General features: G+C 45.0%; 4 protein-coding genes across 4 annotated transcripts; 2 read left to right on the top strand and 2 right to left on the bottom strand.

The window, feature by feature from the left end:
• The first annotated feature begins 4,898 nt into the window (after positions 1-4,898).
• Positions 4,899-5,636, top strand: LOC108658496 (uncharacterized). Its single transcript, XM_018111163.3, has one exon. It carries the CDS (start codon positions 5,018-5,020, stop codon positions 5,342-5,344), a length of 327 nt encoding a protein of 108 aa, XP_017966652.1. The 5' UTR covers positions 4,899-5,017; the 3' UTR covers positions 5,345-5,636.
• A 2,354-nt stretch (positions 5,637-7,990) lies between these two features.
• On the bottom strand, positions 7,991-15,031 carry mei-9 (DNA repair endonuclease XPF mei-9). Its single transcript, XM_030388808.2, has 6 exons — positions 14,727-15,031; positions 14,509-14,670; positions 13,857-14,453; positions 11,825-11,979; positions 10,934-11,763; positions 7,991-10,101 (listed from the first exon to the last, which is right to left on the bottom strand). The coding sequence occupies exons 1-6, from the start codon at positions 14,939-14,941 to the stop codon at positions 9,151-9,153; spliced, it is 2,910 nt and encodes a 969-aa protein (XP_030244668.1). The 5' UTR covers positions 14,942-15,031; the 3' UTR covers positions 7,991-9,150.
• Positions 15,032-15,347: 316 nt separating this feature from the next.
• On the top strand, positions 15,348-18,671 carry NO66 (Bifunctional lysine-specific demethylase and histidyl-hydroxylase NO66). The gene has a single exon (XM_018110218.2). It carries the CDS (start codon positions 15,411-15,413, stop codon positions 18,087-18,089), a length of 2,679 nt encoding a protein of 892 aa, XP_017965707.2. The 5' UTR covers positions 15,348-15,410; the 3' UTR covers positions 18,090-18,671.
• Positions 18,672-18,835: 164 nt separating this feature from the next.
• mRpL33 (mitochondrial ribosomal protein L33) lies at positions 18,836-19,401 on the bottom strand. The gene is made up of 3 exons (XM_018107853.3): positions 19,251-19,401; positions 19,080-19,183; positions 18,836-19,013 (listed from the first exon to the last, which is right to left on the bottom strand). The coding sequence occupies exons 1-3, from the start codon at positions 19,289-19,291 to the stop codon at positions 18,964-18,966; spliced, it is 195 nt and encodes a 64-aa protein (XP_017963342.1). The 5' UTR covers positions 19,292-19,401; the 3' UTR covers positions 18,836-18,963.
• Between the last annotated feature and the right edge of the window lie 1,682 nt (positions 19,402-21,083).

Genomic DNA, 21,083 nt, shown 5'->3' with positions numbered 1-21,083 from the left:
TAGACTACAGACTCTAAGTACTCTATATGCTTTACACTTTGCACTTTACACTTTACGAGGTAATATCTATAGGAGAATGTCTATATTGGCTAGCTGAATCAAATTAACACTTCAATATATTACTTGGACTCTATAAGGGATATATAAGTTATAGACTATATCAACATACTCTATATATTTTACATACTCTATGATCTCTATAAAATAATATACATACATACATCCAATATACAATATATGTATATGTACATATATACATTCAACATACTCGCTATTCCACATACCATATATGCCCTCTTTATAAGGTAATATCTATCAAATCCATTTACAGCTTCAACTGAATTTTCCTGCAGAATTTTCACTTTCCCTAATGAGTCTCTTGTAGGGCAATTGTGTTGCTATTAATCATAATCCATTTATTTCTAATTAACACATTATCTTCTTTGCAGTTTCCATCGAATTGAGTTCTCTTTTAAATACCTTAAACACTTTGTGGTCGAAATCGCATAACTGCAAACAGCTTAAGCTTCTCCGAAGGAATTCAATTGATTGAGGAATTTGCTGAAATAATTAATGCAAACAAAGCGAATGCCGGATGGCTCCTTATGAGCAAGATGCGAGAGAGAGAGAGAGAGAGAGATAGAGAGAGAGAGAGAGAGAGTAGGCAAATACATTGAATTACATTTAATCAAATCGCAATGAAATGTTTTGACTCTAAATTTTAATTGACACAAAATTCGTCTATCAAGGGCTTGGAGCTAAGGGGGGCGGGGGGTATTGATTCTCACTTAAATTAGTGCATGGCATCGTGCAATTATTTTATTGCACATCCTGTAAGCCGAGCCTGATGGCATTCCATTAGTCAAAGTCAAAGCCGAGGCCCATTTGAAAGGGGGAAGGCCTGCCAATCGATTTTTGGCTGGAATTCATTAGAGAGACGCAAATTGTTGAGCAATTTGACACATTTCATGGGCAAACGTTGCGTTCCAAGGCAAACGTCAGCGAGGGCCGCAACGAAAGTTGACCAAAAATTCAAGTTCGAACTCGATTTGAACTAAATGTTATATCTAGCGGTTTTCTAGCAGAGATTTCCAAGCAGTTCACTCTCATGGCCTAAAGCCTTTTGACGAGGGGCACTCAAAGAGTTGGCTCAATGTCAATAAGCATTGATTTTAGGTATATGGAATTCCCTTGTTCGAACTTCTCTTATACTCTTATATATTTTTAAAAAATTCTTCAACCAGAAACCCTCGAGGAGTTTTCCCTATGTCTATCACTGATATTACTATCATATCTACAATCTAAACTAAATATTATATCTAGCTGTTTTCTAGCAGAGATTTCCAAGCAGTTCACTCTCATGGCCTAAAGCCTTTTGACGAGGGGCACTCAAAGAGTTGGCTCAATGTCAATTATCATTGATTTTAGGTATATAGAATTCTCTTTATCAAACTTCTCTTATACTCTTATATATTTTTAAAAGATTCTTCAACCCTCGAGGAGTTTTCCCTATGTCTATCACTGATATTACCATCATATCTACAATCTTAACTTCTTAGTCCAGGTATCACATTCGTATTCCGATTGGCTTAAGCGCACTAGACTCGATTACTCTATGAGCAGCTCTCGCTCTTATCGTTATTCATACTTGGCTGCATTTATATACTAGGTAACGCCTGCTATCTACCGCCTGCTGAATGCAGCCGGCAGCCGGCAGTCGGTTCCACTTGACGGCCCAAAGTGCCAGACAAATTGAAGGCAACAACGTTTGACCATAAATCGCATTTCGCCAAGCAAACTCAAGCACAACAACAAGTTTACTGCATTTATTATATATGTATATATGTATGTATGTATATATATATTTTTCTTTTGCATATTTAAAAACATGTTTGCAACATTTTTTCTTACATATTCAAAAATGGAATTTTGTTGCTTAATTATTGAGATCAATTTTATTACATTTATTTCTTTATTCAAGTAAAAATATTTTTAAAATAGATTTCCTTTAAATTACTTTAAATGTAAAATATGTAGTATATATATAAAAATTTTTATCGTTCTTTTTTGGCCATATTTTCACTTTATCTGCCCCAAGCTGGTCAAAGTTCTATATGCAGTACTAGAGGCTTTTGGCTAGGCGCATATAGACTCAACTTTGGAAAGCGAAGAGAGAAAGAGAAAGAGTTAAACAGCAAAAGCTGATACAGCTCTAGATATACATACATGGATATGGATCTACATATATCGAGACAATATTAGAAGAGAGAGAAAGAGAGAAAGAGTTGAACTGCAAAAGCTGATACAGCTCTAGATATACACACATACATATATAGATCTACATATATCGAGCTGGAGTTATCTCTCTCATATATTCCACAAGCCAAAAGACTTAAGCATATTAAAAGCAACTTTCAAACACTTCACATGTGTGTGTGTGTGTGTGTGTGTGTGTCTAAACCAATTACAAGCGAACGACTTAACAAATTTTCAATTATACGAAAAGCAACTGCAGAGCTGCAAGCACTAAAGCCTAATAAAGTCAGCAGGCAAATGAAAAGCAGAAGCAGAAGCAGAAGAAGAAGACGACGATGATGATGATGATGATGATGATGAAGGCGGAGCTGAAAAAGTTGCCTTTAAGCTGAAAACTTTAAACGCTTTTCCTTCGCTTATCGCAAATGACAAATCTTAAAGAGCACCAACAAAAAAAAAAAAACAAAAACAAAACAAAATACAAAACACGAAACACAACGGCCATCAGGGCCCAAACAGCAAGAGGCCAGAATAGAAATAACAACTAGGCCAGATTAAACAAGTGAGTAGCTAATGCAAGGCAAGCGGCAATGACCGACTATCAAATACCCTGCCTAAGCAACATTCGAGATTGGAGGAAAAGTGTAAGAGGGAAAGGAAATTAGGTCTGGCTCAATAACTTTGTCTATAGACATATGACCTAAGGGGCGTGACCTATGCAGCTTACATTCTAGATCTAGAATACATTTATATGTATATAGAATAGATATCTATGAACTTCATCTCCCACGAGTCAAGCTATGCCTTAACATTAACTCTATAGAAAGATATACGCCCTAAGAGGCGTGGCTTTCCATATTTAGAAGATACATAGATATAACCTAGAATCTAGACATACTAGCAAAATATAAAACTCTAGCTATACCTCTAGCATAACCTGGCCATGAGTAAACCAATAAACCTATCAATAGACATACGCCCATAAGAGGCGTGGCTTATGCACCTTAGCCAATACATCTAGAAGGCATACATATATAGACGAGGCCTTAAACAACATTCCCCATCAAACAACCAACCAAAAGTCAAGCTCTACCTAGCTTTTATAAGAGAGAAACTCAATGGGTCTGCCACTAGATATATGAGGTCTATGCATCTAACCTTCTATATCTAGAAGTTATACTCTATATATACACAAAAACATATATGAACTTCATGTTCTATCAAACACCCAACACACAAGCTGGCTATGCCAATCAATATACCCGCTCTCAGTTAACGCCAACAGCTGTATAAATAGGTCAAATGGCCAGGCATTGCCGAAAATGGGCAAAAATAGCGTAACGCTCCAATTTAACTGCAGTTGGTGTAAATGTTAACGAAATAATCGCGCAGCGCCATCTAGCGTCGAGCTGGACAGGCACGCTGGGTAGCGCCCACAGCACTTAGCTTCCCCTAGCCGAAAAGTAGAAACGACCGAAGCAACTGCAATTAATCATGAGCATAAACATCAAACACCCCTCGCCCCGCCCCCTCGCGCTGCTGTTGAGCAGCAGCGGGTGGCTTGGGTGGTTGGTAATTGTCGCTAAGCCCCGACAAGCAGAGAACAGGTAAATGTCTTTGGAAGGCACTTGGAGTCTTCTTAAAGCTGCGAGAGGAAACAGTTTCGATTGTATATCAAATGCAGACGTGGAGTACTAGGTCGCTGCGGTCTATAAGGGAGTTGTGGGATAGAATTTAAGGTATTTATTTACCATATAGGTAGTTTGATATGAACTATAGACAAATCTAACATATCTGACACTTGTTAGGACTAACTTGGACTATCTTAGGGTAAACTTTGCTCCCATTCATGGCTATAGCATACCCTGCGGGGAGCCAACACTGCAGTCATTAGACATACATACATAATTTGAGAGGCACTAAAATGAAAGAACGGACGGAGGAACGCACAGACTAAGGGACTAATAGACATATATGTATGTATATAAGCACACATACAAGCATGCAGACATATGTATGTATATGGGCAGATCAACTAAGCTCGCCATCCTTATCTAGCAGTACTTGATGTCTAGTAGTACTGGGTAGGATCTACTATTTGACAATGGGGTTGGGAAAGAACAAGAACAGGATCTTATATATTATATTACACTCCATGGTAGTTCCTAGTATATCATCTGTGTAATTCTCGTACTATCTATCTATGAGAAACCAAAAATCTTTAATGAGGTCTTTAAGATTTGAAATGCCTTCCTTCATTCTAAGCTTATGCATTATGGGAAACCTCTACCGGATCTACCGGAACCCCCAAATTTGTTTAGCCATGTCAACTGCATCTCTCTCTCTTTTTTTCTATTTATCTCTCTCTCTATCTATCTTGCTCTCTCTCTCAATTTATCGCCCTCTTTCTTTCTCTCTCTCTATCTGTCGCTCTCTCTCTATCTATATCTCCAGTTCTTTCTCTCTCTCTCTCTATCTATCTCTCTTATTCTCTCTCTACCTGTCTCTCTCTCTATCTGTTTCTCTCTCTCTTTCCCTCTCTCTCTCTTTCCTTCTCTCTCTCTATATATATATATATCTCTCTATTTTTCTCTCTCTATCTATGCTTCTCCCATATGCATACTATGTATGTAGTAGTCCGATCTAGTCAGCCATTGAGTTTGTATAGGAAATTCCGATTAATGAATATGTTAACCTAGTACGACACACAGCTCCGGCAAAATTTTGTTTTGATTGAGCGGAGCTGCCAGAGGATTGGGAAATGTCGAAATATCGCTATGGAGATCTGATATTGGAAGCATTCATGGAGTTCCGTCGGCCCATGGCGCTCGAGGAGGTAATCGAATACGTTGCCGAAATGGCGGACAAATCCGTTCAGGAGGTACGCCTCTCTGTCGACAACACGCTGACCGCGGCCTGGATGCACGGCTTCGTGCGCCGAGACAAGGATCTCTATTGCCTGGAATCGATCATCAAGCCCGATGCCAACGAGCCTGACGAGGCTCGCTCCACTGGCTCTCCCGCAACGTTCATCGAGCCGCGCCTGGACAGCTCACGAGTCAAGAGCAAGAGGCGCAGACGTCGGTGAGAGTGCAGCTGTATATACGAATGTGCACACCAGGAATCTTCCTAGCGCATCGACACCGTCCCTTTCCCTCAAAACAAATTCGGACTCAGAGGTGGGTCACCGGCTTGCCCCTTGCCCCTTGGCCCCGGATAGGCAGCAACCGTTCGGATCGTGGACCCCGCCTCCATGACACACACCAATCGCTTCACATCGTAGCCCCATACGTGCTGTCCGCCGGTCTCTCCGACCGGGAAGGACAGCTTTATTAAATTAAAACGTATTTTGAATAAATCTATTTTGTTTGAAATGAAAACATGATGAAGCATCGAAGAGGAGCTCACTGCCCTAAGGCTCTACCCCCTGCCCCCACATGAGGACTCCTTCCAGCTCTTGCTCACATTCCCATTGGCTGCCTGAGCTACCCTACACCGCACTCAATTCCAGGGTATACGACTGAGCAAGCCATAGCAGAGCAAACCAAACAACAAAACAAAATTGCGCCGAAAAATCTCGGAGCAAATCAGTCCAAATCAAAGAGTCCATTCAAATGGCACCCTGGGGCTGGGGGGGAGGGGACTAGGCGGTTCGAGGCAAGGATAGATCAGTTGGTTTTCGGCAAATGCCTGTGGCTTTCGACTAATGCAACTCCTTTTCGCAGCGCTGCTTAAATTGAGGTTTGTCCTGGCCCAGCGCCATGCCAATGAAACGCATTGTGCCCCGTGGCCAGCGGCTCTCGAACAAAAGGACCCACCGACGGGCTGAAAACCAAAGCGAGTACCATTAACATCCGCATTGACATCCGCATTCCACATTCGCATTTCACTGCATGGAAAACAATCCAAGAAATCAGTCGAACGCGTTCGCAATGAAATGCTGTTTTAATTGCGCTCCATGTCGAAACAGTTGTTTGTTTCCACCAGTTCGTTCCCCACGGCAGTGGGCGTGGCCGGGCGTGGGGCCAGTGCATATGTGTGTGTGTGTGTGTGTGGGGGGGGGGGGGGGGGGGTGGAGCTAGTGGCACACTTAGCCAAGGGCAGCGGAGCGCAGCCAATTGGCAAAAATGCTTTGACATTGCGCCCAGACAACAACGAATCCATTCCAAATACGTCAAAATACGTCAATAGTGGAATGTGATCGACCAGCAGATACCCTGTATAATACATATTATATATTGATTGCAATGCTACAGATCGAAATTCGTACTTTTGACAGCAAATCCATTCCAAATACGTGAAAATACGTCAATAACTGTATGTGATCGACCAGCAGATACCCTGCACAATGCAAATTATACATTGATAGCAATGCATCAGATCCGAATTCGGGCTTTTGACAACAAATCCATTCCAAATACGTAAAAATACGTCAATAATGGAATATGATCGACCAGCAGATACCCTACATAGCACAAATTCTACATTGATTGCTATAGATTGAAGTTCGTACTTTTGACAATAAGCTTAAAGTAATCGACTATCACATACCCTGTAAAAATGTTAACAGATAGACCTGACCTGATACTCCCCAGTTTTGTCCAACAAAGTTAATCAGAAAGTATAGAGCCCCTAAAGGTTTCTATTAGTATTCCTTGAACTTAATATTTTCTATATCTGGGCTGATTCATAAGAATATATCTATGCATATCGATATATATCGATCAATTCGAATATGTCTTGTTAGAATATGAAGAACAGATTGAGTGTGGAATAGATAGAGAAGTATTGATAGAGGTATAAAGAAAATACTAGATATAATCATAGGCAAATAAATGGATATATACCTCTACTTACGACATATTACGTAAGCTGATTCATAGTACGCAACGTTCCCTAGGCCAATATACCCCATATTTATATTTTTTGGTTACAGGGTATACAAATTCTTGGCACTACTGAAGACTGACTGCATTGCTGATCCCAATAAAGATATACTTATACATATCGAACTCGCATTGAGTCCACTGAAATAATTCTCAAGGTAGAAAGCTGAAATTCCATTTGAGGTCAATAACTTGAAAGAAACTTCCAGCTTTTCCTCGAAATAATAATGAATATGGCCAACGCAATTCCCCCATCTCAATGCCCCATTTGTGTAGCGCATCAAATGCCTGAATTGACTGCATCATTTGGAGGCCCCAAATTCGGCCGCGTTTGCTATTCAAATTCAAATTCAAATTCAGTTTCAGTTTCAGATTTTTGATTCCATTTCTGTTTGCATTTCCATTTCTGACTTGGATGCAGTTACTGATTGGGGCATGAATTGGCATTCTCTCTTCGATTGTGCCTCGCAGCGCAGCAGCTGAACGCATGCAATGCAACTAGCAGATACCCTGTAGTGGGGCCTTAAATATTTTAAGTAGAAGCTGGATTGGACTATGCTCTGATAGGCTTATATATATACCCTGCTAAGGCTTATATAGGGCAGCCAACACTTGGCATATTCCGAATCTCATACCCGAAAATAGACTTTTATAGGGTATTGCATATGGAGAATTAAGCTGTTCATACATTTTTCGTATTTCTAATCTTTCGGAATAATGCATAAGCGATAATGATGTTAGCAGATAGTTGTGTATACCCGACATATAAGGTCTATAGGGTAGAACATGTAGAAAATATGTAGGTAGAACATGTAGAACATATCTTCAATTTTATGTCTCACTATAAGTAAACCGTTCATTCCAATTTAATTGAATTTAATCGATATTGTGAATTCCTTTATGTGTACTAAATAATTTACAGGGTAGCTGCAGATATGTACTTATGTATAATGTGTACTCAAGACATACCTAAATTCTGCAAAGTTAATCACATAGCAATTGAAAATACCTATAATAATTACAGGGTATATGTAGGCATGTAAGTTGTATCTCTACTTTAACGTATTTCTTATAATCGACCAAGGAACAGTATAAAATATTTCATTTATATAGCAGTGAATGGTTCATACGCTACAAATAGCTTATAACAGGGTATACCATCTCTCTCACTCACTCACTCACTCACTCTCTCTCTCTCTCTCTCTCTAATTGACTTTGGCCTACATTATCCAAACAAAAACCATAAAAAACTCCTTAAAATACTTTTAAAAAGCCCAAGCCAACGATTACTTTTTTACAGGGTATATGCTCTGAGGCAACCGAGAACTAGCTGACGCGCTGCTGTGCAGCTGTTGATGGCTGGAATTGCTGGCAGCTGGTGCAACAGCGCTTGGGGAGCAGGAAGGAAGTCGAGCGATTGCGTGCAACTGCAGTGGGAGCATTAAAAATGCATTCGAATCGATTGACCACCCTCCCACCCTCCACGCCCCCTCTTGCCAGACCGCCTACTGCCTTGCGCCTGGCTCGTGCCTCAGCCAGGTAGCGGTCAACAGCTTTGCCGTCTGCTGCGCCTGTTTCTCCTGCTTGACTGTTCCCAAGGCGCGCGCGCTCATTGCCCACGTTGCACGTGAACAAATTGCATTAACTGTGCTTTATGAGCAGCTCGTTATCAGCTTTGGCTTCTCATTTCCTACGCTCTCCCTCCTCCCTCCATTCCACTTTCCTCCTGCTCATGCTGCTCCTTCATCTGCAGCCTTTCCTTGCGCTCCTGTCGCTGTTCCAGTTACTACTTTCTCCACACTTTCTCCTTGCCGTTTCCTGCTTGCTCATTGGCCTCTGTCTTCTGCTCCTGCTTCATCTCAGTCTTGGCTTCTTCATTCCAGTCATCCTCCTTCTCCTGCTCTGGCTTTATACCCTTCCTACCCTTTCCACTTGCTGCCATCTGTTGATTCCTCCTCTCCTCCTGCTTTTGCAACTCCTTCTCCTTCGCCCCTCCTTCTGCTCAGCATCAACGCCTGCCTCGTCGCGCCTCGCTGGCTGCCTTGCGGAAGCGATTGTGTGACCCGCTGCCAAATTGTTTGCTCGCCGCCAGCAGCGCCGAGGAGCCGGCGACCTCGTCCTTCTCGGGCAGATGCGCCACATGCAGTATGTCCCAGAGCAGCTTGCCGCTCTCCTGCGACTGCAGCAGCTCGGCCAGCTCCGTCTGGCTGAGCTGCAGCAGCTGGCGCAGGCTGCCGCCCTTTCGCATCAGGCCATGGACATTGCGCGTGTGGACGCCCGGCAGGCGCAGCAGGAAATCGTGGATGGCGTTGTTGTACTGCAGCTGCTCGCCCGGGGCTGGGCCGGCCTCGTCGCTGCCCAGGGCGGCGGCCACCTGGGCATCCGGCTGCTCCTTGCCCAGTTTCAGTTCCTCGAACAGCTGGGCCGTCGCATACGGGCTGGGGGACCAGATGAGCCGCAGCCGGGGGAAGTGCAGGGTGAGCAGCTGCAGCTTCTGCATGATATCCGCATTCGTGGCCGTCGTCTGCTGGGAGAGCATGAACTTGCCCTGCAAGTGGAACGGCCGGTTCTGGTCGAACTCGATGAGCAGTATGGGCTTGGCGTAGTAGCGCTGCATCTGGACGCACTGGTTGTAGAGCCGGCCCGAGTTGAGTGACCCGATCAGATCCGAGATCGACTTGCGCTCCACGCACATCTCCGGCGTCAGAATGTAGTCGCCGATGGTGATGGTCACCGGCACCACCTCCAGGCCGCGCCGGTGGATCAGGCACGGCAGATCGGACCGAAACTCGCGCATGTCCACGATGATCTTGGGCGTGATCCGTGCACTGGCCAATGCCACGCCCGTGGCGGCCCCCTGACGCGTCTGCGCGTTCGTCGGCTCCTCGTCCTCGTAGCTCTTGTAGAGCACAAAGGCCTCGTCCGTCTTGCCATCCTGATACTCGGGTATGACCATTTTCTGTGGGAATCGATGAGAGCGAAGTTAGCTTCAGTTCAATGCCAGACTTAGAGATACCCTAGCTACATATACGGCATCTATGGGAGCATAGAGCATAACGAATGCAAGGAAATTCTACTATCGCTCTTCTCTGCGATTCTCATATACCTTCTACTTCTATTAAAAATATTATTTATATTATGATTTCTCTTCTTAATATCACTCTCTATAAAGACCATTTTCTATAGGAATCGATGAGAGCGAAGTTAGCTTCAGTTCAATGCCAAACTTAGAGATACCCTAACTATGGCATCTATGGGAGCATAGAGCATAACGAATGCAAGGAAATTCTACTATCGCTCTTCTCTGCGATTCTCATATACCTTCTACTTCTATTAAAAATATTATTTATATTATGATTTCTCTTCTTAATATCACTCTCTATAAAGACCATTTTCTATAGGAATCGATGAGAGCGAAGTTAGCTTCAGTTCAATGCCAAACTTAGAGATACCCTAACTATGGCATCTATGGGAGCATAGAGCATAACGAATGCAAGGAAATTCTACTATCGCTCTTCTCTGCGATTCTCATATACCTTCTACTTCTCTTAAATATATTATTTATATTATGATTTCTCTTCTTAATATCACTCTCTATAAAGATCATTCCATCTCTCTCTCTCACTCTCTCTCTATCTCTTCTCTTTTCCTCTCCAGTTCTCTCAGACTTTTTCGTTTTGTTTCCTCCCACTCATCCTTCATTCAACCTCCTCTGTTGTCTATCTCTTCTCTGATTTCTCTCGCCTAAGATCTACGAACTCTCCCTCGCTCCCTCTCCCTCTTTCACTCACACTCTTCGTTTCGATGATCAGCTCGAAGGCGGACTTTTCACGCCGCAAACTGGTCAAATAGGATTGCTCCTCGACGGTGCGCGCATGGATCAGGAAGTAGATCTTCATGCGGTCGTCGGGCGGCAGGCGACGACGCGCCTCGAAGACCTCCAGCTGCCGTATGGCCGTCACATTCGTGTTGTACATGATCACGTAGTGCGGCTGCAGTTGCTCCAGCATGTGCTCCAGGGCCATGGAGCCCTCGCGCTCCGTCTTGAAGGTCTGCAGGCAAATGCAGGGCTGTCGATGGGCGGCCAGTGCCGCCGACACGTCGAACTGCTCCAGTTCGGGTATGATCTCGAAGATCGAGGCATTCGGATCGGGATCGCTGGGCGCGGCCTGGGTCATGGTGAGCATGTAGCTCTCCTCGAACAGCTGCTGCTGCAGCTGCGCCTCCGCATCCGTCTCGCTCAGCAGCTGAGAGAGCTCGTCGAGCGCCGGCGGAGCTGCCGCCGGAGGAGCAGCAGCCGCAGTGTTCGGCTCCAGCTTGACGCCGTCCGCCTTGGCTGCCGGCTCTGCCATGGCGGCGCCCTGACTCTGCTTGGCAAACTCGTCGCTCAGCTTGCCAACGAGCACCTCGTGCCGCAGCGCCTGCTGCAGCAGGTAGCGAGCGCTGCCCTGGGTCAGGTACTGCTTCAGCTGGTAGCAGGCGCGCGCGTCCTGGCAGAGTATCAGCACCTTGGGCGGGTCCAGGTGGCCGGCGCCTCGCCGCCGACTCATGTCGCCGGGTATGTCCTGCGTGAGCAGCTCGCTCAGCGCCTGCCACTTGGGGCACGGCTCCGGCTCAAATTCTGTGCGGGAGCGAGAGGGAGTTTGAGCTGGCGTGCCACGATTTATGGATAGAGAACTCACCATTTTGGCCATTGTAGACGCGCTGCTTGGAGAGCACGAATATCTGCTCGGCGGCATCCATGAGCGTCCAGCCCGAGTTGCTAATGGCGTACTCTGTGCTGCGGTAGCGTTTGATCAGGGCGTACGAGCTGACGGCATCGTGGTACATCGTGGATCTGGGTAGATAAAACCGTATTAGGTCTGTGTGAATGAAGGGGATTGATGGACTGACTGGATTGATTGACACTTTGATTGAGACTAACATGGACTGACTGAGTACGGGATGATGGACTGACTGGATTGATTGACTGAGAGACTATGTGAATGATTGACGGACTGATAGGTGATTGACTATGATGTACCAGCTGATTACTTGATTAACTATGTCTGATTGATTGACATTGAGTGACTGTCTAATTGATTGACTGACTGAATGACATATTGATGATTGAGACTAACTAAACGATTGACTGATGAATGATTGACTGACAAGTACTAGCTTATTAATTGATTGACTATGTTTGATTGATTGACATTGAGTGACTGATTGTTCACAAAGTCTAATTGATTGACTGACTGAATGACAAATTGATGATTGAGACTAATTAATTGATTGACTGACTGATGAATGATTGACTATGATGTACCAGCTGATTATTTGATTGACTATGTCTGATTGATTGACATTGAGTGACTGTCTAATTGATTGACTGACTGAATGACAAATTGATGATTGAGACTAATTAATTGATTGACTGACTGATGAATGATTGACTATGATGTACCAGCTGACGATTCGATTGATTATATCTGGTTGATTGACATTGACTGACTGTTAACAAAGTCTAATTGATTGACTGACTGAATGACAAATTGATGATTGATTGATTAACTAATTGATTGACTGACTGATTAATGATTGACTATGATGTAGCAGCAAATTATTTGATTGACTATGTCTGATTGATTGACATTGACTGACTGATTGTTCACAAAGACTAATTGATTGACTGACTGAATGACAAATTGATTGATTGAGACTAATTGATTGACTGACTGATGAGAAATTGACTAAGATGTATCAGCTGATTATTTGATTGACTATGTCTGATTGATTGACATTGAGTCACTGTCTAATTGATTGACTGACTGAATGACAATTGATGATTGAGACTAATTAATTGATTGACTGACTGTTGAATGATTGACTATGATGTACCAGCTGATGATTTGATTGATTATATCTGGTTGATTGACATAGACTGACTGATTGTACATAAAGTCTAATTGATTGACTGACTGAATGACAAATTGATGATTGATTGATTAGCTAATTGATTGACTGACTGATTAATGATTGACTAAGATGTACCAGCTGATTATTTGATTGACTATGTCTGATTGATTGACATTGACTGACTGATTGTTCACAAAGTCTAATTGATTGACTGACTGAATGACATATTGATGATTGAGACTAACTAAACGATTGACTGATGAATGATTGACTGACAAGTACTAGCCTATTAATTGATTGACTATGTTTGATTGATTGGCATTGACTGATTGATTGATTGACCAAATGACTAGCTGATGAATAACGTACTGATTGACTGAGATGTACTGGATGATTAAGTGATTGACTAAGTCTGATTGATTGACATGGGCCAACTGATTGATAACTAAGTCTGATTGATAGCTAACTGACTGATTAAGTAATCACACTCAAGCTGATTGATTGACTGTATGATTGATACAAAATCTAACGATTGAATGGTGGATTGCTTGACTGAGGGACTTTATCTGATTAAATTAAACATCAACATAGGGCTATCTAGTTGATTGACCGGCAAATTGATTGATTAATTAACTGAATGATTGATTGAGTAACTCTGATTGACTGATAGGCTAGTTGATTCACAGGGTAGCGGATTGATGTAGAGAGACTGGTTCATTGATTAACTGGCAAATTGATTGATAGGTGGACTCCCTTCCATTGCTATTCGATTTCTGCCTGAATATAATACATAGTCTATCTCTTTCTATCACTCACATCATAAGACTGCGCAGTATTTTGAGATCGGCCACGATGAGTTTTGTTTGCGAGTTGAGCTGATGCCAAATGCAGTCCAATTGGGCTTGCAGAATCTTGTGGAACTTCTTGGTGACACAATTCTCCACGGTGACCGCTTCCATGTCGACGGTGCGATTGATGCGCTTGATTTCGCGCACCAGGAAGTTCATAATGTCCAGTATGTGGGTCTGGATGGAGCTCACCCGCTCGCTGAGCGGCACGTGCAGCTCGATGGTCTGCGCCTGCCACGGATGCAGTGCGGCACGCACCGTGGCATGGAATCGCGGCCAGATGTACAGTTGCTTCACGAACAGATTGCGCATGGTGCGCTCGATGTGGGAGTAGCCAATGGTGAAGGCCTCCGGGCTGCTCGAGAAGGCCTTGATGAAGCCGGTCTTGTTGCGCTGGCGATAGAGTCGCAGGGCGAACGCCTCCTGGCAGCTCTCGATGATGCTGTGGGCGCGCAGCACGATGATGCCCGTGATCAGCTCAATGGGTATGCGCTGCTTGAGCAGATCAACCACCAGGATTCGCGTGGATATGAACTGAATGCCGCCCTCCAGGTAGACGCGTTCGCTGCGGTAGAGAGGGACGTATTAGCAGCAATTGGGGATAAAGCAGCGCCACTCACCGCTCGGTAGCCGTATTGGCCACCTCGTGCACATATTTGGCATCCAGCTTGGACTTGTAGTACTGCTCCTCCCAGTCGGAGCTGTTGATCACCAGCAGCAGATTGCCCGCGTCGCTGTAGACCTTCAGGATGTGCAGCAGCACGCGCTCATAGCTCAGACCTCTGCAGAATAGAGTTCGGATTAGCTGCGATTAGATGCAGTAAAGCAGACAGCTTACTTGGCTGCCACGAGCAGGCCGTCGGCGTGCACCAGGTCGAGAAACATTTGCTTTTCATACTCCAGCAGCTGGACATCTTTGCGCATCAGATATTCCTCGGCCGTGACCAGATTGGCCAGTTCCTCGTCCTCCAGGGTCTCGTTGGACTCGGGCAACGGAGCGGCCGCTGGCTGTTCATCTGTTTCGCTTGTCTGAGCTTCGGTTGCGTCCGACATGGCGCAATAATTTCACAAATAAACAAAACAAAAACAGCCGGCATTTACCTATCGATAGCACTCATTTGCACGCGGCGAAAAAGATATCGATACGCGTAATTTTAGTGGCCCACACACGTTATATTTCGCTTGGCAAAGTCTTATGGTTTAAATAATGTGTCTTATTTTTTGGTTTTTAGCTGTTTTAAATGTAAATTAGCAATAATGCAGCTACCCCCAACAAAAAATTAAGTCATCGCAATTATTTGATTATTTTTAATTCAATTTGTTGATAAACTTCATCGATACACGAACTATGATTTATATTGGAACATCGATATTTATATAGTCAGTTGGCCGGGTAAGCACGTGTGCCTTGCGTTCAAAGCGATTCAGATTTGTCAGATTTGGCAGATTTGTGCAAATTGAAGACAAGTCACGACGTACAATAAATCTTCATGAAATTTTTCTAAATAAAAATTTCCTGAAAATGGACAAGATATCAGCGTACGCCGCTTACGTCCAGGGGTCAAAGAAACCGTCGAAACGTTCACAGAAGCTAGCGAAACTTTTGTCAAAGGGGTCAAAGAAGACTACAAAGGGAACAGAAGGTAAGGGGGAAATGGACGAGGCAGCTCTAAGGGCAGCTGAAAAAGCGGCTGCAAAACAAACGAAGAAAATAAGGAAGGCCGTGGAAAAGAGAGTCGCAAAGAGAGCAGCAGAGAAAGCCGAAAAGGAAGCAGCAGAGGCCGCCGCAAAGGCAGAGAAGAATATTGTTGAAAATGAGAAGCCGCCAGAGAGCGTGAAAGAGCAGCCAGAAAATGCAGATGCAAATAACGGAGAGTCGAACAAACTGTCAAACGGCAATCAGCTCCAGAAGTCGAAGGCCGCCATAAAGAGCAATTTTGACAGTTATTTGATGGATTTCCAGAGCTTCTGCGATTTCACCTCCACTGGGAGCAGCTTCATGTGCGAGAGTGGCGGCTGCACCAATAGCGACGATAAAGACGCTACAACTGGCCACGATGAGAGCAAGAGTGACGAATCGGATTCTGGCAGCGATAGCTATTCGAATGATTTTGACGTCAGCTTTGACAGCGACGCCACTGACAGTAGCAGCGACAACGGTGACGACTATCTTGATTTGAGCTTCAGCAGTGAAGAGGATAATGGCGATAGCCAGAGCGAAAGCGACTATAACGGTAACTGTTTCCATAACAGCAATGCTTGCTCGCATAACGGTGCTAATCACAGCAACGATCAATTCAGTGAGGAATACACGCTGAACAGCACTGCCATCAGCACCACCAGCACCACCAGCGCCAGCGCCAGCGCCAGCGCCAGCAGCAGCAGCGCCGAGCCACGCACAGCAGCCAAGCGCAACGTGCCTATCGACATGAACAACAATAAAAATAAGCCGACAGCAGCCAAGCAGCAGAAGATGTCACAGAAGCAGGAGCAAGCTCCGGTGGGTAAGCAGCGCGCCAATCCGGCGCCATCGTGCCCCCTGCCGCCGCGTCCTGTCAAGACGATGATCAAGTCGTGTCCGCTGCCACCCAAGGCGCCGGCTGCCAAGCCCGTGCCGAGCAAGTGCCGTCTGAGCAGCCGCGAATCAACCGGAAAGAAAACCCCAGCCAAATCGTGCCGCCTCTCCAGTGCTCCGGCCGACAAGATGGCCAACAAAATGGCGGCTCCGTCGCGCAAATCAACCAGCAAGAACAACAACAACAACAACAACGAAATCAACAACAACAACAAGGAAAACGGTCTCAACTCGCACGCTTCACTGGTGACCGGCACTGAGACGCAACGTGGTCCGGTGCATTTGGCGAGCAGCATCGAGGAGGGCAAGCGCATGCTCAACTGGCTGCTGAATCCGATAACCGCGGAGAGCTTCTTCGATCAGTACTGGGAGCGCAATGCATGCCAAGTGAAGCGCAAGCTGCCGGACTACTACAGCCAGCTGATCTCGTTCCAGATGATCGACGAGATGCTAATCGAGAACCAGCTGGAGTTCACCACCAACATTGATGTGACCACCTATAAGAAGGGCGTGCGCCAGACCCTGAATCCCGTCGGACGCGCCATGTCCCCGGCCATTTGGGGCTACTACGGCGACGGCTGCAGCATCCGCATCCTGAACCCGAGCACCTATCTGCCCAAGCTGCGTCAGCTGTGCAGCTCATTGCAGGAGTTCTTCCACTGCCTGGTCGGGGCGAACGTCTATCTGACACCGCCGAACAGCCAGGGATTCGCACCACACTACGACGACATCGAGGCCTTCGTGGTCCAGGTGGAGGGCCGCAAGCGCTGGCGCCTGTACGCCCCGCCGCAGCAGTCGGACGTGCTGGCACGCACCTCATCGCGCAACTACAAGCAGGAGGAGCTGGGCAAGCCGCTCTTCGACGCCTTCCTCGAGGCGGGCGACATCCTCTACTTCCCTCGCGGCACCGTACACCAGGCCGTCACCGACCCGAAGCAGCACTCGCTCCACATCACACTCAGCGTCTACCAGCAGCAGGCGTACGCCAATCTGCTGGAGGCGCTGATGCCCTCAGTCCTGGAGCGCGCCATCAAGCACCATCTGACATTGCGCCGCGGCCTGCCGCTTGACATCTGGCAGCACGTCGGGCTGGCCAAGGGCGGCAAGCAGAGCGAGCAGCGCGACCAGGTCCTGACTAGCACCAAGCAACTGGTCCAGCGCTATCTGATGCCCACCGACGCCCAGATCGACGCTGCCGTCGATCAGCTGGCCAAGCGCTTCCAGCACGAGGCGCTGCCGCCCTCCATCAAGCCGGAGGAGGAGGTGCGCACCGTCTTTGGCTCGCGCAGCGTCACCGATAGCCACGGACAGTGCCTCTGCGACTACGAGCTGACCGAGAACACAAAGGTCCGGCTGCTGCGCGCCAACATCCTGCGCCTGGTGGCCGAGGGCTCCAGTCTGCGCGTCTACTACTACGTGGACAACGCTCTCGAGTACTGCAAGAACGATCCCAACTACATGGAGATCCAGCCCACAGAGGCGCCCGCCGTCGAGGCCCTGATCACCACATATCCCAAGTACTTGAAGATCGGCAAGCTGCCCCTGCGCAGCGCTGACCGCCGCATCGAGGTGGCCACGGCGCTCTGGGAGCGCGGACTGCTCATGACCGAGAAGCCCTTCAAGTAGAACCCATTACACATATACATGAACATGTCTCCAACATGGACTATGATAACATACCCAGGGCTGCAGCAAGCTCATCCCACACCAAGTCTACCATGCGCTGTGATTCGCCGCACACTAAATCATACTCTAGAATTATAACTGTAACAACTAACCATACACAATCATACACCATCGCACACTCTGTACTCACCTGATCTGATATACACCCCAAGTGCACTACCTTGCTATAAATGATTAATATAATTGTATTGTACACCTTAACTTCAAGATATCCTGTAATTCACACTAAATCATACTCTTGAATTATAACTGTAACCACTAACCATACACAATCATACACCATCGCACACTCTGTACTCACCTGATCTGATATACACCCCAAGTGCACTACCTTGCTATAAATGATTAATATAATTGTATTGTACACCTTAACTTCAAGATATCCTGTAATTCACACATGTTTTTTATCAAATTGTCATGTACTTTTGATCGTTAGCTATAATTCCATCTGCAAATCAAAATGTCTTCTAATGAAATGTGTCCTACGCGAGCGAAAAATAAAGTATTTTTATAAAAGAAAAATGTTTTCGATATAATAGATCTCTTGGGCACACATTTATAAGTTTCACGCTAATGGACAACTATTAGATACAAAGAGCTAATCTTACAACTCATATTCAGACGGTATAAGACTAGCTCCAAATGGAATTATGAGAACTACGATTCAAGCAGTAAAAAATTAACAATTGTAAGAAAACGGATTTTAATGCAGTGCATACATATATATATGACATACTGACTACATACATATATACATCTATATATCAATGAAAAGAATGGAAAACTAGAGAAGCCTTTGGAGGAGCAGCATCATTTAGGCGCTGCGAATTCTCTTGCGCTCGCGATATAAGCTCTCCTTTTGTACTAGAAGAGGGAAATAATGACAATTAGCATTACAGCAGGTATGGAGTTGAAATGGTTGTCACTCACTGTACGGATCGAAGCGAATCAGCTCTATTTTGTCTGCGAGCCGCTCACGGAAGAGATTGAACTGATGCCCGCTGACCACGCTCTCCATCAGCACCATGATGCGCCTGTTGATTGACAGAATACTCTATGAATGCTGTTCATAAGTTAGTCCGATGACAGTTAATCACTTACTTGCTCTTGACTTTCTTGAAAAGCACGTCTGTTAGCCTCATTTTTGTTAGAGTTGAGCGAATTTACTTATTTCGGTTAACACCTGAAAATTGTTGTGCAAGCCGACAGCCAAAAAATGTGCTAAAAAACGACACAAACAGCTGATTGCTCGCACATGTTGAGCTATCGATTGTTGTGCTGTTAACCAGTCACACTGGGCGCGCAATTTCAAACGAACAGCCTGCATCTATTTGTTTAATTATATATTAATAATATTACTAATGAGATAAGAGCTCTTACTTACTTTACCCAAATTTGCATCAGAAAGAGCGCCAATACACAATCATGTTTTACGCTTCCACATATTGTTCAACTATCGATTTATGATGTGCTATCTTGCTGTGCCAAAAATTGTATAATAATTTATTTATAATAAATATAAATGTAATGCTCATCTTTTAAATAATAATTATCCTTTCTTTTTAAAGCCCTGCTTAATTTGAATGATTTCATATTTACATATTGGCAAGGCGCTAAAAAGTTACACATACAGCTAAAGCAAATCGCACTAATCGCACACACGTGCCTATCGATTTTACTAGTTCTGTTCAGTACCATCAACGCGCGCAATTCAAAACGTATTTACATTTGTCTTTTGTATTTTTGTTGTGCTTTGTACTTTCTTGCGCTGACACTGACATAGTCTTAACCTTCTGTAAGTATATAAGTCGCGTCCCTGAAGCCAACGCAAAGCAAAGCTTAATCCACTTACATTTCTTTTTTCCTAAAAAGCGTGTATTTAAAGCAATTCAAACAACAGACCGTGTCTGTCCCTGCCCCTGTCCCTGCACAAACTCTTGGCTGTGGCTCACGATCTGGCTGGCTAGACAAGAGTCACATCACACACATCAATAAGCGCATGACTAGACTTCCGCTGCCGACGCGTCGCCGCTACTGCCGCCGCCGCCGCCGCCGCCGCTGCCACCTTCGCTACTCTCTCTCTCTCACACACACACACACTATGTGTATGGGTATGTGGGGTGATTCTTTTCCGTTTCCGTTTTGTTGCGCTGGTCGTTAAATAGCTTAAGCTGATACAAATTAAATTAAATGAATACATAGCAAGGCGCTCATTGTCAGGGTCAAAGGGGAGGACGGACGAGGACACGACGAGCGCACTTCGGTTCGGCAGCACGCACACATAACCTCAAACAATGACGCCAATTGGCACAAAAGCTTAAATGTGTAATCCTGTCGAGTTGACTGTAACGGTAACTGTAACGGTATTGTTGATTCTTGGACCTATTACCATATATATATGTACGTATGTAGGGAGGTAAGGTCAACAGCATCGGCAGCAACAAGAGCTGAGTAAACCAACTTTACGCAACTAGACACGCATACACACATATATAATTTCATATGTATGTGTATGTATTTGTATTGTAGTAAGAATAATCAGTTTGGCAGAAGCAGCAGCAGCAGCAGCAGCTGTAAAGGCGGTAATTTGCCTTTATGCGCTGCTCACGTGCTTTCACACGTTGCTCAACACTAATGTCAAAAAGCACGTGCAGCATCTCGCTCGCACCTGTACCAAAACCCTTACTGCCTTGAATGCAGCCAAGCTTTGGCTAGCGCCAGCTTTAGAAACCAAACAAAAACATGAAACACACATATACATATATATATATACACACACATGTACATGGCGAAGCAAACTCGGCAGCTCTGCACGATGCAGCCCAAAAAAGTAGACTAAGAATATTGAGCTAGCCAGCGTTATTACATTATTATAAAATACGGTATTGTTACAGGATAAACATAAAATACCTACTATTCTTATAGAATATAAGA

Source organism: Drosophila navojoa, chromosome X (genome assembly GCF_054131105.1).
Source record: "Drosophila navojoa isolate 15081-1374.11 chromosome X, UAZ_NAV_1.0, whole genome shotgun sequence".
NCBI lineage: Eukaryota > Metazoa > Arthropoda > Insecta > Diptera > Drosophilidae > Drosophila > Drosophila navojoa.
This window is presented reverse-complemented; position numbering and strand designations above follow the sequence as displayed.